This window comes from Leopardus geoffroyi, chromosome D4, assembly GCF_018350155.1.
Source record: "Leopardus geoffroyi isolate Oge1 chromosome D4, O.geoffroyi_Oge1_pat1.0, whole genome shotgun sequence".
In the NCBI taxonomy this organism is placed as follows: domain Eukaryota; kingdom Metazoa; phylum Chordata; class Mammalia; order Carnivora; family Felidae; genus Leopardus; species Leopardus geoffroyi.
In genome coordinates, this window is record NC_059342.1 from 38,664,937 (window position 1) to 38,682,127 (window position 17,191).

Below are 17,191 nucleotides of genomic sequence, written 5' to 3' on the forward strand. Positions count from 1 at the left end.
TTTCCTCTTCGGAATCATTAGGGCATATCAAATCCACAAAGCCTTGCTTCGTCTCTTCTCCATCAACAACATTCATTAAATTCATTCATCCTACTTTCTCAAATATTTCTTCAAGCCATTTTACCTGTCAGGACTGATGGTAAAATGGGTCAGTAGGTTTTTGTCTGCCAGGGATGAAGACCTTTACAGTGACTGTGGCTGGGAGGCTTCAGTTATGAAATCACTAGTGTATAAACACACTGCTTAAATTTCCACTGTGTAGAATGTTCAGTGGGACAGACAAATACACTCAAGATGATTCACAGGTGATCACGGGATTGCATCAGCTAGAAATTCTGTCTAGAAAGTAAGTGTAGAAAGAAAATGTAATCTCTCGGGCTTCTCAGGGACTCCACCAGAGGTCACACACTATTAAGTTAAATGATTGTATCACGTTCCTCTTAACAACTTATATATTTTGTGACTATGGTGAATACTAACAATTATCCATCTAGACACCGATGGCCATCAATGAATCCTACTTCTCTGTGTCTTCAATGGGCTTCCAGTGTTTATTAAACATGGCAGAAGGGATTTCCAGGATAACTCAATTAAAAAACAAAAACAAAACAATATAAATTTTAACAAGTCTCCTGAGATTTCAACACTGGCTATCTGCTCTTAGAGACAACTTGGCCCTTGTTACATTAGCTTCCAAGTTGAACACTGTTTGGGTTTGCCTACCTTGCCCTTTTTGTTTGCTTACCCTTGGTCTGTTTATAATGCTCTGTACCATAAAGACTACGGGGTTGCCTGCTTTCCGAATGGCTTCCACAGCTTGTTCATGGCTTGCATCTCTGAGGTCCATTCCATCCACCTGCAATGGAAGGCCTCAGCTTAACATTTCAAGAAGCTATAGAACAACAGAACAATTTGTGGATCTGGAGTTTTGAAGATCCTGGGTGAGGCTCCTGGAAACTCTGTTTCAGAATCAAAAATAACGGTGACTACTTGTGAGGCTCCAGAACTCTTAATTTGTCCAGGAGACTTGTGGTCCCTTTTTTTGGACACAGATTTCTGTCTCCAATAATCAACTAAAATAATAATCAGTTGAAATGAAGGCTCTGCTTCTGCTTTCCTTACACTATCAGCTGTTCCCTTAAATTAGGAAATCAACAACATTAAAGAAATCATATGAGGGATCTGTCCCGCAGCACTGTCTTCATCAGGAAAATCACCGTACACATTTGCTTCCGATTCATTATAGATTAGTTTGGGAAATGGGTGGGCGATGCTTTGTGTGTTTCTCTCTGTATACAGACGCTTGAAGTTAAAAACAAAAGTCTGATGTTTGGAAAAATCGGGTTATGACAAGATTAGTTTTGCAAAAGAATCTTTGTAGTAGATGTGACAGGAGCTGGAAGCCAAGAAATTGTGCTTGTTAGTAATTCTTATATAAATAGCTTGAAAATGAAAGTTATTTTGTAACCTTTTTTTGACCATGGAATGCCTGGGTGATGATCAGGTCAGCTTATGCACTGAATAGGAAGGAGAATAGTTCGAAAGGCCAAATGCTAATCCTGCCAGGTTAAAACTATAGGATACTGTTATCATTTTATCATTTCCAATTACCACAATATGGTATATGCAACAAAATAGCAAAATCGGAGTAGGCACAATTCTGGAAAAGAAAATTAATTATTCGATCTCTGCATAGGACATTATCACCTTTAAAAGAAGTACATGCATTTAATTGAAAACCTCCCTCAGGTTGATACTTAGATAATGTATTACATCTTTCAGTGCGTATTAAAAATGGCTTTCATTTTTGTAGAATAAAAGTTAGTGTTCACATCCACTAAATATTCCATCTGTGGATGTTTACCAGGACGTTACAGATCTTTGCTCAAGTCCAAAGAACTCTATACTTAGAATGGAATAGTGTGCAGGTCTCTACTCGTCTAGTCTAAATATATTTTTAGACACTTGGCAGAGACATGTTTTAGAATCTCCAGGGTCCCAGAGGCCTAAGGCTTTCTTACTTACTAGAAAAGCCCCTGTACATAAGAGCCTTCAACAAACTAGAAGCTAAAACACATATAGTATTTTACCACACACAGAAACATACTTTCTTTTCAATTTGAAAGGGATGCTTTAACTCCCTCAATACATTTAAACAACATTTTCGTACAAACCATAATCAGTCCTTTCTAGAAATAATTATAAATGTTTCCTTACTTTTTAGCCTTAGGTCAAAGGTATTTAATAGTGAATTATCCATAAAATAAACTGCCCTGTGATAATCAGAAATTGGGAACTTTAGATAGTGTTCTAGCTAAAAAAGAGTTCTTTAAAAAGGTGCTCTGGGCCCGCCTGGGTGGCTCAGTCTGTTAAATGTCCAACTCTTGATTTTGGCTAAGGTCATGATCTCACGGTTCATGAGTTTGAGCCCACACTGGGCTCTGTGCTGACAGCACGGAGCCTGCTTGGGATTCTTTCTTTCCCTCTCTCTCTGCCCCTCCCACCATTCACACACGTGCACTCTCTCTCAAAACAAGTAAGTAAACATTTCTTTTAAAAAGGGGCTAAGATATCACCTAATGAAAGGCAACGATGCAGGAAGAGAGAAAAAGCCCATTATTCTCCCTTATAAATGGTTGGAGGAAAAAAACAAAACAAAACAAAAAAGACATGACCCTTGTCCTACCATGTCTCAATCTTCCTCCCTCTTTAGCTCTCACAGACAATCAACCAGTAAAGGACTAAATAAATAAATCCTGAAACTGTTCATTTTAAAGTTGTGGTTAATATGTTATCATCTTAATTAATGCATTTTATGCATTTTAATTAATGCATTTTAATGCATTAATTATTAATTGATTAGGTATATGGATTTAGAAAATGAGAGACAATCACTTGCATAAAGTAAATATAATGGTCCATATAATAATAAAGTGATTGGTTTCTACTGGGAAGTTGTCTCTTATTCTACTCTATAAATCCTGACAATTTAGCAAATCTGAGTCAGGTACCCTCCCTCCACCCTCTTAACTAAAACTACACTTACCCTGATCAAATAATTTATCACACTGTTCTGAAGTGACTTGATTACTTGTTAAGTCTGTCACACTTGACAGGCAGGCATGGTGCCTTGTTTACTGCAGAATGCCCAGAGCCTGTCGTAGCATCTGGAATGCAACAGCTGTTCCAGGAATATTTGCTGAGTAAATGAGTAGTGACCAAGGAAGAAAAGTCTATTTAACATATTATACTTTGTTTTGAATTAAGAGATTAGCAACAATTTGACCAAATACTTCTCTTGTTCATAACAAAGTTACACATACGTGAGTGTGTAAATACACACACACACACACACACACACACACACACACACACACCCCTCAGTGATAAATGGGCACAGCACTGAGAAGTAGGAGGAAAATCTGAGCCTGGATTGTAGTGGTGGGACCTTTATATAAAAGGTTACCAGGGTGATTAGCATAAAAGATTTACCAAAGAGACTCACTTGGAAAACAATCTTATCCAACGAAGTTAATCTACAATGAAATGATCGTGACAAAGCATTTCTTGAAATAAAATCTCACTGGAGAGCTTAGTTATGATGTACACATTCTGTACATGTATACATAATTTCAAACAATTCAATTTTTCCCCAAGAAATTTGCTTTGTTCTTTCAAACAGAACTTCATTATTTTAATTCAGGGCCAATGTTTTTAAAAATAGTTGATGATACCTCCAAACACCAGTGTCTGAATCAAGATATATAATCTGTCACCATGCTCTAAAGAGAAAAATTATAGATGAAATGGGACATATGAGAGAGAGACGCCTCCACCACAAGCACATCTGACTTTCATGTTGGGTCGAGTAAGCAGTGTAAAGACAACGATTCCCTTAGTAAAAAGGATGGAAGAGGGAGGGAACTTTGGCACAGAAAGCTCACTAGAGGATACCTCTACTATTCTATCTCCGGGTTTCAAGGTTCCATTTGTGCCAGCTGGACTATCTTCAAGAACATGTTTGATGAAAATGCCCCTCATCACTTCACCGTTGCTTAGACGACTCCCCATGCCTCGTCCACCAACAATGCTGATGCCCAAGGATTTGCTTGGTTCTCTCCAAAGTTCAACCCTATAAAGATAAATAAAATTGTAAACTCTTATAAGAAAGCTTAGAGAGAGAAGTCTCACAACACTGGGCTTTGCAATGATTTTTGGATATGACTCCAAAGTCCCAAGCAACAAACGACAAGACAGACAAACTGGACTTCAAAAATTTAAAAAAAACAACTTGTGTTAATCAAAAAATACTATCAATACAGTAAAAAGGAAACACACAGATTGGGAGAAAATACTTGCAAATCACTCTTTAGATAGGGATTGATACCTAGAATTCTTAGAGAACACCAAAACATAACAACAAAAAATTAAGCCATCGGGTTAGTTAAGTGTCAGGTCATGATCTCCAGCTGGTGAGTTCAAGCCCTGTGTCCAGCTCTCTGTTGACAGTTCAGAGCCTGGAGCCTGCTTCTCATTCTGTGTCTTCCTCTCTCTCTCTCTGCCCTTCCCCCGCTCACACTCTCGCTTTCTCTCTCTCTCTCTCAAAAATAAATAAGCATTAAAATAAAAAAAATTAAAATATTAAGCCGTCTGATTAAAAAATGGACAAAGGAATTAAACAGACTTGTCTCCAAAAATGATATACAAATGGCCCAAAAGCTCATGAAAGATGCTCAACATCACTGATCATTAGGGAAATGCAAATCAAAACCACAGTGTGATACCACCTCACACCCACTGGGATGGCTATTATCAAGAAACAAACAAACAAACAAACAAACAAACAAAGAGAGAAAGGAAGTGTTGGCAAGGAGAAATTGGATCCTTCTGTGCTGTTGGTACAATGTAAAATGTTGCAGTCACTATGGAAAACAGTATGGAAGGATCAAAGGATGAAAGCTTTTCCTCTAAGATCAGGACAAGACAAAGGTGTCCACTTTCACCACCCCTGTTCAACATATTGCTGGAAACCCCAGCTAGTGCAATCAGGCAAGAAAAATATTCAGAAGGTATCAGAATTGGAAAGGAAGAATTAAATTCGTCTCTATGGAGATGACATAATTTTCTATACATAAATCAAAAATAATCAAAACACTGTTAAATCTAATCAATGAATTCAGTAAAGTTGTGGGATACAAAATTAACATACAGAAATAAGTAACATCTCTATATACTGACAACAAAATTTCTGGAAAAAAATAATTGATCTCATTGACAGTAGCACCAAAAATAATAAAATAGTAATACATTTAAGGACTTGACATTTCTCTACTCTGAAAACAACAAGACATTCACAAAATAAACCAAAGAAGACACAGATAAATGGAAAGGTATCCTGTGTTCATGGGTTGGAAGAATATTGCTAAAATGTGAATACTAACAAAAAACATCTATAGATTCAATGCAATTCCTATCAAGATTCCAATGGCATTTTTTACAGAAATAGAAAAAAAAAGACTCCTCTAGAATTTATATGGAATCACAAAAGACTCCATCTAAATAGTCAATGAAAGCCTGAGGAAAAAAGAACAAAGCAGGAGGCATCACACTTCCTGATTTCAAGCTGTACTTATAAAGTTACAGTCATTCAAAACAGTATAGTTCTGGCATAAAAACAGTCACATAGACCAGTGAAACAGAATCAAGAGCCCAGAAATAAACACAAGCATATATAATAAGGTCAACTAACATTTGACAAGGGAGGCAAGAATACTCAATGGAGAAAAGAAAGTCTCTTCAATAAATGGTGCCAGGATAATGGAATATTTACATGTAAAAGAATTGAAAGGGATTCGTATTTTATACCACACACAAAAATTAACTTGAAATGGATCAAGGACTTAAACGTAAGGCTTGAAACCCATTGTGATAATCTTTCGAGGACACATATAAAATCAAGCCATCATGCTATTTGCCTTAAACTTATACAATGATGTATGTTCAATTACTTCTCAGTAAGACTGGGGGAAAAGAAAGAAGAATGGTGATTGCTAGCAAATGGAGGTAGGCAGAAATGGGGAGTTATTATTTAACAGGTACACATTTTCAGTTTTGTAAGACGATTTAAGTTCTGGAGACAGATGGTAGTGATGGCTATGCAGCAATGGGAATGTTCTTAATGCCAGTGATTTGCACACTTAAAAAATGGTTCATATGGTCAAAAATTGTAACAAAATTTTTAAAAACTCAATGTAATGTAAGGTAATGTAATGTAATTTTAAAACTCAATGTAATGTAATGTAAGTTAATTTTTGCCAATTTATGAAATTTTGCCAATTTAAGGTTTTACCGGTAGTGAAACAAAATCATTTTATTAAACACTTTCTCAATTATATGTTTTATAGGGTCTGATAAACACTAATGCCATTCTGAAGCTGATTTGTTACAAGTAAATGCTGGACTCACACTCCTGGCTGGGACACAGACCAATGTAAAAGTACCATTTTCCAGGAGCTCTAATACTGCAGTCATTAAGAAACCAAGAAATTCAGCTACCCCTGAACAGATGGTAGCTTCTACACTTGGCAATCAAATCAAGGAAAAGAACATTCCTGCACACTCTATGTCAGAAGCTTATCTCTGTAGAAATCCTCCTTGCCAGGGTAGACCTGGTACCTAACAGTCCGGGCATGAAAAGCAGTGGCTGACAATATCCTACGTGATTTGATCCCACACCGCCACCCTAAATTCCTCTCCCACAATTCTGCTTTCCTCTCTATACTCCAGCTACCCCAGCATCTTCTTGTTGTTCCTTAAGTAGGTCAGGCATGCTCTCTGCTTTGGGGCCTTGGTGCTTGCCACCTCCCCTGCTTGAGTGCACTTCCCCTACCCCTATAATAAACACAGAACTCGTATTTAGTGACTGCATATAGCTCTAAGAGCTATGAATGCACTAAATTTATGTCTTAAGAAAAGGCTGGGAGATAAGAACAAGGTGATTTGCAGTGAGGTAGGTGTCTGGCTGGGAGGAGGAACAAGCAGCTCAGGGTGTTGGAACAAAAGCAGAGAAACCTAGCAGAGAGCTCTGAGATAATGCAGTCTGCTCCGTGCTACAGGATGGGAGACAACGTTGGGCATTAAATAGGAAAACAAAGCATGGTCCAAACATGGCCTCAATTTGAGGAGCTTTGAGGAGTGTCCAGAGGAGAGGAAAGATTGGAGTGTGGACTCCCGTGTAGTGAGGGAGGTCCCAGTAAGAAAAGGCTGGGTATTGGGGCGCCTGGGTGGTGCAGTCGGTTAAGCGTCCGACTTCGGCCAGGTAACGATCTCGCGGTCCGTGAGTTCGAGCCCCGCGTCGGGCTCTGGGCTGATGGCTCAGAGCCTGGAGCCTGTTTCCGATTCTGTGTCTCCCTCTCTCTCTGCCCCTCCCCCGTTCATGCTCTGTCTCTCTCTGTCCCAAAAAAAATAAATAAACGTTGAGAAAAAAATTAAAAAAAAAAAAAAAAAAAAAGAAAAAAAAGAAAAGGCTGGGTATAAAGGAGTACCATGGGTGGAGGGAGAGGACAGCTCCTGGCCAGATGAAGGCAGATGAAGTCAGCATTTTTTTTTTTTTTATTAGAAATCTATAATCCTAGAGACCTAACTATTTAGTTCGAAAGGATGTTATCAGGTTCCTGAATCTTAATAATATTTGTATAAATAGTTTAAACTGGTTAAAATCCTAGTCCTCATATTCTTTCACTGTGGGAATTCTGTGAAAGACAAGAACCAAAACTCTTTCTCGTTTCTTAAAGCAATTCCTAAGATAAAATGGCAAAGTAAAGATGTCAGTAAATTTAGCCAGGGAGACATTTGAGAATTCAGAATACGTATGTAGGACTCCTTAACCCTTCTCTTAAAAAGGAAAAAAATAAAGCAAAGAAAATGTCTTCTAGGATTCTTTGTAGTTAGTGTGAATTGGGGAGACCGATTCTTATAATTTCTCAAACAATAAAAATAGCAGCAGGAAACACTTATTAAGAGCTTATCATGTGCTCAGCATTATTCTCTAGATGAGTTTGTTTACTTTCATTCATTTCACAAAGGGAAGAGGCTCAGAGAAGTTAAACAACCTTTGGAAAATAGCACTGTATGTCCACATAGGGTCTGGCAGATAGTAAAGTGTTTTCAAATACAACATATTTGCTAGAAGAAAGGCTGTAACTCCTTAAAACACTGGGGAAGATAACAAGGACCGAGCTGCCGAATGACCAGAGCAAGGAACCAGACTCGTTATTCACTGAACAGGACACGGTAAAACATTCCGTGGACAGAAAAAAGGAGATGTGTAAAAGAAAAATGTTATAGAACATGTTCAGACTCAGTTGAACGGAATAATGGCAGCCTTCCTTGAGACCAATACACAGGTTTGCGGAGAATGAAATTCAGAAAAGCAAAGGTAAAAGAGCTCCAAGGCCAGGCTGCCTGAGCTCTGAACCGACTCCCTCTTTTCAAGTCCCAATTTTTTGCTCCTTAACAATTGTGTGACCCTCTGCAACTTATTTAGTCTTTCACCCTTCCTCAGCTGGGAAATGGATCCAGTGAGTCTCTCTATGTCAATTACTGTGAGGACCAGATTAATGAAGGTATGCAAAGTGCAAAACAAAGCTTTGGCACTGAGCAAGCAATCAATAAATCTTTTATTACTCTTATTATGAAGATTGAGATTATGATTACTGCAGCAAGGTAAGCAAGATATTAAATTCAATCCAGATGACAGATGAGAAAATGTGTACCCCACCACCTTACTCCTGTTATACCTATACGTTGCTTATTAACACAAGATACCATTTTCTAACCATCAGATTGACCAAAAAACATGTTTTTTAAATGATCCTATGATGTGGTCACAAGGACACGGGGAAAAGGAAACTCTTATATTAGAACTGCCTGATTTAAAAGTTGGTACAGCCACCTTAAAAAGCAATTTGACAACTTCTAATAAAATAAATAATACATTTAAATCTATGAGCCAGCAATTCCTCTTTTGGAAACATACCTAGATAAATTCTCACACATACGTGTAAGGAAATAGATACATTTATTGCACACAATTATTGTAGTTGTGGATAAATGTTAACTACTCAAGTAGCAATCTGGGAATAAATGGTGGTGTATTCATGTGCTGAAATGCACTGCAACAACTAAACTGAATGAATTGAGTATCAACATGATAGATCTCCAAATCACTGGATTGAGAGAAAATAAGCAAGCTAGAAAATGGCACATAGAGTATGATACCAATTCTGTACATGAAAATCACATGCAAAATAAGAGTAACAGCTTATTTGCATTCTTAAAATTTATCCTTCGCTAACAAATATCCTCTATTGCCACACAAAGTAAACTTCTTTAAACTGCATAAATGAATGTCCCATCATATTTCCCGTGTTGTAATGCATATTCATGACACTTGCTCCTCGTTTACTAAAAGCTCTGGTTAGTTCGATAAGCTTCCTCAGGCTATTCTGTGAACTGTTCCCAAAAAATACCTTAGCACAGGGTACCTTGTTTAAGATTTCTGGAGGCTCCGGACATATTCTCTCTGTAAAGTAGCTATCACCTTTAGAGATGTGAAGACTAAACTCAGGCTAGAAGTATAAAAATCTTCTACTTCCGAAGTTACACCCAATTCTTTCTCATAATAAAATATCAGATGATTCCTGTGTTCAACATTTTTTATTTGCTTAGTTATTACTCATGGCGGTGATTACTGACCAGGCCAACCACTGACTGCTTACTCTGCAGGAGGCACTGTGCTAAAAATTTTACGTGCATTATCACACTGAATTCTCCAAATCTAAAAGATGTGATTATTAACCTCATTTTACAGATGAAGAAACAAACCTAGCAGAGATTAAGAAATTTATCTTAAAAAGTGTCAAACTTAGAATTCTAACATGGCTCTTAGGGACTCCAAACTTTTTGCATATTGTTTCCTAAAATCTACTTTTTCTCCAACAATGTTATTAAAAGCTGATAAATCTATCTTAAAAGTTAGACTTGTGATTTCTGTCCTCCAACAAAATTCAAGTTTATCACTAGGATCACCAGCTACAAAATAATTTCATCTAACTTACTTTTGCCTTTATCTTCATATAAACAAGAAACACCATAATCTATTTTCTGCCACAGATCTAGCATTTATATTTTGGTCTGAGTGTGAGAATGATTCAGAAAGACCTTGATTTCTTTAAGCAGCCTAAATAGCTTTACAAGAATTCCAATCAAAAAGTTATTTTATTTTCTTTAGTGTTTATTTTTGAGACAGAGAGGGAGAGAAAGAGACAGAGAGAGAGAGAAAGAGACAGAGAGACAGAGACACAGCATGAAGGGGGAGGGGCAGAGAGAGGGGGAGACACAGAATCCGAAGCAGGCTTCAGGCCCCCAGCTGTCAGGACAGAGCCTGAGGCGGGGCTCAAACCCATGAACCATGAGATCATGACCTGAGCTGAAGTTGGATGCTTAACCAACTGAGCCACCCAGGAGCCTCTCAAAAAGTCATTCTAAATGGCTAGAAATGCTTACTGATTTTTGTGAAAGCAATATAAAATGTTTCCTACATTTTGAATGTGACTCAACCAGAAATGTTTAAATGTAAGCAAGGAAAATCATCCAACTGTATTACATCCCTGAACAGTAGAAATTTTTCTGTTCAGAGTATTTTATTTATTCAGTGTAGAATAAATATTAAGTGTTTACTAAATAAGTGCAAGAAACCATTATGATGGTCACTTGTAGATCTGTTTACAGGGACGATCCATGACTACTTCTATTTTATACTTAATGCAAAATACCTTACATTTTTTTCCTTATTTTGTGTGTCTCTATATCTTGTCTATCCAAGTATATTATATTTCCTTGAAGGTAGGATTTCTGTCTCATACTTCCCTGTTATTCACAAAAACATGTGCATCCATAATCAGAGCTCAATAAATTCCTATGAAACTGAATTTGATTTTACTCAGCATGAATACAAAAATATGCCTTAGTGATGCATAGGGATATATAGGAACATATTTAGGAAAGTTATCTTTTCTATATATAAAATTGGCTCCAGAGTAGTTAAAATAACTACAGCCTGTGATAACAAGATGCTTACACACACGCACGCACACACACACACACACACGTTTTGAATATATATGCTATAAATGCTAGAGAAAATTTAAATTAACATTTGGTGGTATACCTAAGATCAAACTCTATAGAAAACATTATGCATTCTATCTACCTGTGCATAATTTTCTCTAGTCAACCACATTTTACCCCTACTACGTGCCAAACCTTTGTATACATGTTAGTTTCAACCCCGTGGAGTAACACATTATCTTCTCCACTGCACACGTGAAGAAACGGACGATAAGGGATATTAAAACACCTTGCTTGATGTCACAGCAGCAAGTTGTAATCCAGTACTTGAAACCACACCTCCCTATCTTTAAACACTGAGTAGGCAGAAGACAGAAATAGTCCTTACCGTCTGGGCTGATTCCAATTACTGTATGCTGCATTTTGAAGCTCACTTTCTTCTCCCTCTCCTTCTTCTCGCTCTGGTAGTTCTGGAATGTCTCTGTTAAAAATTTACATAGTGAGTACTCTAAAATCCTAGTAAAACTATGCAAGTTTGTCTTATATATACAGTATTATTTATTTGGCTAAAAATGCAGAGCTACCTTATATTTTTACATACTTGGCCAATTTTACATTAAGGGGAAAAGAGAAACCTAATGAAACAAAATGAAAACCTTATATTAGAATCAATCTACCACAACTTAGTCTGGAGATACAGCTGAACACTAAGATTCTTAGCTAGTCTGTTTCTTTCCCAAGGAAATATGGGAAAGGAACAAGAAAGGGATAAATGCAAGAACTTTAAAGAAAGACATTCAACAAGTATTTCTCTCTTTTTAAATTTTTTTCATGTTTACTTATTTTGGGGGGGGGGAGTGGGGGAGGGGCAGAGAGAGAGGGAGACACAGAATCTGAAGCAAGCTCTAGGCTCCCGTCTGTCAGCACAGAGACTGATGCGGAGCTCAAACCCACAGACTGTGAGATCATGACCTGAGCTGAAGTTGGACGCTTAACTGACTGAGTCACCCAGGCGCCCCTCAACAAATATTTCTTAAACTAAAGATATAAGAGAAGCACCATGTGGGTTATAAACTTGTATGGCCCTGATTGATTCCGTTCTTGAAAGAACTTATCCACAAGTAAGACAGAAAATTAGCATCTCCTCCTCCTAAGGACAGACCAAAGCTTTCCCTTCAAGAAAGACAGAAGATGCTTTAGGTCCAGCTTCAGCCCACCCAGAGGGGTCATGCATAGAATACTCCTCACAGAAAGCAGTGTACAATGTACCTGTATTCAAGGCCACTTTTCAATTTCTTTAGGAATTCAGATTTTGCCAAATGCCAGGCACATAAAAAAATGTGTTCCGTCTGTTAACTAATTTTAAATTAAACTGTAAATAAACCATATCGATACATACTTTGTTTTTCGAAAGGTATACTTTGCATCAATACATTGTAAGAGCAAGAGAGAATGATTAAATCGATTATAGTGTGTCCTTACACTGTTAGTAAAAATTGGATTTCTAAAGACATATGTGAACACATTCTTTTGAAAGCAGAGAAGGCTATAAAAATTCTAATTTAATAAATGTTTTCAGTTGACTTTTATAGAAGCTGAATAATCTAAAGAAAGTGTATGCTCAAATTATGTCTATTCTCCAGTGATATGAATACTCAACTCTGTCAAATTGTATAACCTTTAGACTCTGAGATCAGAAGTCATATAGCCCAAACCCAATAATCCATCTGTGTTTGAATGTGTTTCACAACATCTTTGGAAAGCAACTGTCCAAGCTCTCCTTGAATGTCTCATTCTTCCTTTGACCTAAATGTTAGATTTTTGTTTTCATGTGAAGAGGAAATCTGCCTATCTGTCCTACCCATTGTCGTATGTTTGAATTCCCTTCCTGTGCAAATTGAGGTAACAAGGTTCTGAATGAGGCTGGGACCCAGGAGCCTAAGCTTGACAGTGGGACAAGACTGATGGGAATGGGTCCAAAAAGGGGATTTAAGAAGGATGTTTGAGAAGCAGACTGAGGACTAGAGAGACTGAGGGAAACCGTACTCCTGAAGATACAGGGTAGACAGGTGAAAACTAGGCTAACCCTCAGGAAATACAGCTGGAGAGAAGATGGCAGAGAAGCCGGTATGGAACACAGACAATAATCAGAACTTAAAATGAGTTACTGAAATATTCAGTGACAGCCATGGGGATGGGAGAAGTTCTTACCCATCAAGCCCAAGCTCAGGGAGCTACACAGATACCCTCTCAAATAAACTAACCTCATGTTCCTACCTTTTTAGCTGTGAGACTAATATCCCGAATCCTCTGATACAAAAACTCCATTTTCTTCAAATGATTCTATAATCCTAGAATCCTTTCATCAACCCAGATAAGCTCCTATAAATGTGCTGTTCATTCATTCCTTATCCATCTTAGAATGTGGTTTACAGGAATCAAGTGCCGTGTGCTCCAGAGAACAGAATGGACCAGTTCTCTTCTCCTGAACTCACTTGGCTAAGAATGAATTAGACTTCTTTGCACCTGTGTTTGGCCACTACCAATGACATTTATATCAAGTATAACAACTCTTTGTACATCTGCATTCAGATTTGGGAAACTGGCACAAGGTCACACAGTAAAGTAACAGAGGTAAGGTATGAACTCAGGCCATCTTATTATAAAACCTGACCTCTAACCTCCATGCTATACTGTCCCATATTTTTATACTGGGCTTGTGCAATTCTCTCTTCGAGTCCAAAGGTTAAGAACATAGAGCCTGACTGCTGATATTCTAATCTTGGCTCTGCCAATTAGTAGCTACGGAACTTGGACAAGTGACTTATCCTCTCTGGTGCAGATTCCTTTTCTACAAAATGCAGGCTGTTTTGTTTTGAGGGCCCTTGTACTAACAGCAAATATACTTTCTCTGCAATGAAGCAAGTAGTCACAGCACTGGACAATCCAGGTCAATGTGCTGGGAGGGAGCACACAGCGCTGAAAGTGGCTGTTTCTCTAATGACTTTTGAGAGCTTGTGAGGCCTCAGAACTTAATAGGAATATGATGTTGCCTTGGCATAGTCTTTAAACTATTCGAAATAATATTTTAGGGGGATACTGGAATTATTGCTTTACCATTTTGACAGGAAGCTATAATCAATTAATGCCATTAACCATGAGACAAATTCTAGAGAGGGGTATGGCTGAACTGTGCACAGGGTGGAGTGAATACTCCTTTTCCCATAAAATTCATGACATTCCGCCTCCTTATTAGCTCATAAAATACCTTTCCCTTCCCTAATGCTTTCTGTAGTACAACCGTGATGCCATATCAAGATACCTGCACGGTCACTGGACACCCGGGTGTTCCGGGATGTTCTGACATCCTCTATGGAATGGCAGAACTCTTGTGAGAACACTCCAGAATGTTTGCAGAGCCATCACTTCTCTGCCATACTTAAAGGGAAATCTGGTACTCAGCTGTTAATGCAACTGAAAAAACAGGCCTGGGGTTTAGAGTGTAAAATGGTTCACTCTTCATGGAAAAGCAATTTGACAACATTTCTCTTCCTGTGTTGAACTCAGTCAGCAGCAGCAGCAAAATTTACTTTCTGACATTCTTAGGGGAGATAAAAAAACCTTTGTATTAAAGGTTCTTAATAAATTATGTGTCAAAAGCCTTCAAAAAGCCATACACTGTTGCCTAACATGCATATATATAAAGATGTTCAGTTCACAACACTCCAAAAGAGTAAGAAATAATCATTAAAAATGTTTCTGAATTGGTATGCATGTTAATAAAAAACTAAGTATAATTTCTGAATGTGTTTGAAAACATTTATGAAAGAGGAAAAACCATGATACAATACCATACGAACTGTAGACTCCAGGGAATCAATGAAATAATACTGAAATCTGGGGTAAATTCCCAAAACCCAGTCTGTTAAAAGTACCATACTGAGTGGTGCAACTAAAGAGGATTTTAATTTCTTGATTTGAACTGTCATATATTTTCCACACTGTATGATAATTTCTTAAGTAATGGGGGCTGAGTATTTTTAAAATCTTAGAAGAGAGACAAGGAATCCATTCTTTTTCATTGCTAGTCCTCCCTGACTCTGGCTCCTAAAGTCTTTCTAGCTTTCTGTATCAGTCACTCATTGCAGCCAACTTACAGCTTCACTCACCTGCCAGTATATGAAGAAAATATATCCAGTGCCATTATTCCTCCAGATTGTTGCCCCAAATTTATTTTGAACTCTTCCAAATGTTCTGCAGGCACATAAGTAATTCTGAAACAGAACACAATCCAGGGGGAAAAAAAGGAAGCAAAGTTTTTTGCCTAACAGGCAAAGTTTCCGAAATATAGAAATAAAATTATATTGTCCCTTCATCCCTATTTTTTCACTTTTTCATTTAACAGCTTATTCAGCAGAGAATCCAAACTTGGAAAAGATAAAGCATCCTATAAGCAAAAATAACAGGTTAAGGTTTACATTTTTTTTTTAGAGAGAGAAAGAGAGAGAGAGAGAGACAGAGACAGAGAAAGAGAGAGAGCATCTCATGCAGGTTCCACACTCAGTGGGGCTCGATCTCAGGATATGAGACCATAACCTGAGCCTGAGCCGAAATCAAGAGTTGAACAATTAACTGACTGAGCTACCCAGCTGCACCTAAAGTTTCCTTTTTTTTTTTTTACTTTAAATGTCAAGCAACAATTAAACTTTAAAATGCTGATAAACTATATGCTTACTAATAATTATGTGAGGGAGGAAAGCAGCGTTATTTTCATTTCTGAATGAGAAAAGTAACAGCAATTTTTAGAAAGATCTACTAATCCTTAGAAACATAACTAACAGCAATAACACTGATTTCATCCAAAGATTTCTGGGTTCCTTAGCAGACAAAACTCAGGCATGCTCTACTAAAACACTACTTACCCCAAATTATTTTATATTCATCCATAATATATAATTAATTTTAGGCACTAATAAGCATTATAATAATTATATGTTAGCTCTATTAAGTTATGAACCCGAAAGTCTGAAGTTAAACTATCACAAGTTTATGGGAAGATTCTCTTCCTAATTTGCTAATAAGCTATTTTGGTTTTAGAGAAAAGCCTGATATTTGCCCTTGAATGGTCACTTACTAATTCAACAAATACTGGCTGAATGCCTACAATATGGAGGGCAGGAAGCAAGATGCTGACTACAGCTATAATGTTTAGAAACTGATATTTAGAAGTTCAAGTTTACTGCTGCCCTATAAGGCTACAGAACTGATTGATACAAGGCTACAGAACTGATTGTTCAAGGAGGTGGTCCCGAGATCTTCAAATTAAGGAACAGTTAGGTAAGAGAAACACTCAATTTGAAGTTGGTTCAGCACCTTGTGCAACTAAAAGAAGAAGTATGTATCAAAATTGCACAATATAAAAATCATGAAGACTATTAAGCCAGCTATCCATAACTTACCCATGAAGACAATAAGTACATAAAACCTTAGCAATGGAGGGCAAGGATAAAAGGACTGTCTTTTATGCCATAATAAAATAAGAATTATACCACTGGCATAATTTACTGAGTGAGGAGGATATGTAATTCCAGACATATTGGTTATTCCATAAAAAGCATTCACTCTTGTGAGGTCACTTAAATTTGAAGTCAGAAGACACAGCTCTGTTGCTCATCAAGAGTGTAATGGGAGGGTAAATCACCACCACCAAATCCCTATATCCTCAATCACGAAAAGGACGTCACTTTTTATGAGGCTGTTGTAACCCGAGAAGCATAAAACAAATGTAACGCAGTGCTGTACCAGGGCATCAGCTAGCCTGGTCGCACCTGATCGCTCTGGCCGACTCCGTGGACCCTTGGGAGTCTCCTCATGACATTTTTACCGCAAGGATCAAAAAATAAAGCAGCACAGTTGAGAGGGTTCAGGAGTACACTGGGAGACAGAGTCACATTCTAATTCTGGCTCTAGCTAATTTATTCATCTATAAAAACACCTTCTCCATGGTGTTAAAAATATATGGAATAATAAACTTGAATTTATCCCTTCAAAAATATTGAGT

At 37.5% G+C, this 17,191-nt stretch overlaps 1 protein-coding gene across 21 annotated transcripts in view; it reads right to left on the reverse strand.

The window, feature by feature from the left end:
* Nucleotides 1–17,191, reverse strand: part of MPDZ (multiple PDZ domain crumbs cell polarity complex component) — a 164,342-nt gene that overhangs the window by 39,864 nt on the left and 107,287 nt on the right. For 14 of the 21 annotated variants that reach the window (XM_045469453.1, XM_045469450.1, XM_045469459.1 and 11 more), the window contains 4 exons: nucleotides 15,300–15,404; nucleotides 11,519–11,611; nucleotides 3,955–4,132; nucleotides 746–856 (listed from right to left, as the gene is read on the reverse strand). In XM_045469453.1, the coding sequence (XP_045325409.1) occupies nucleotides 746–856; nucleotides 3,955–4,132; nucleotides 11,519–11,611; nucleotides 15,300–15,404 (487 nt within the window). The remainder of the gene's footprint in view (nucleotides 1–745; nucleotides 857–3,954; nucleotides 4,133–11,518; nucleotides 11,612–15,299; nucleotides 15,405–17,191) is intronic. The other 7 variants (XM_045469461.1, XM_045469460.1, XM_045469457.1 and 4 more) reach the window with 1 other exon arrangement.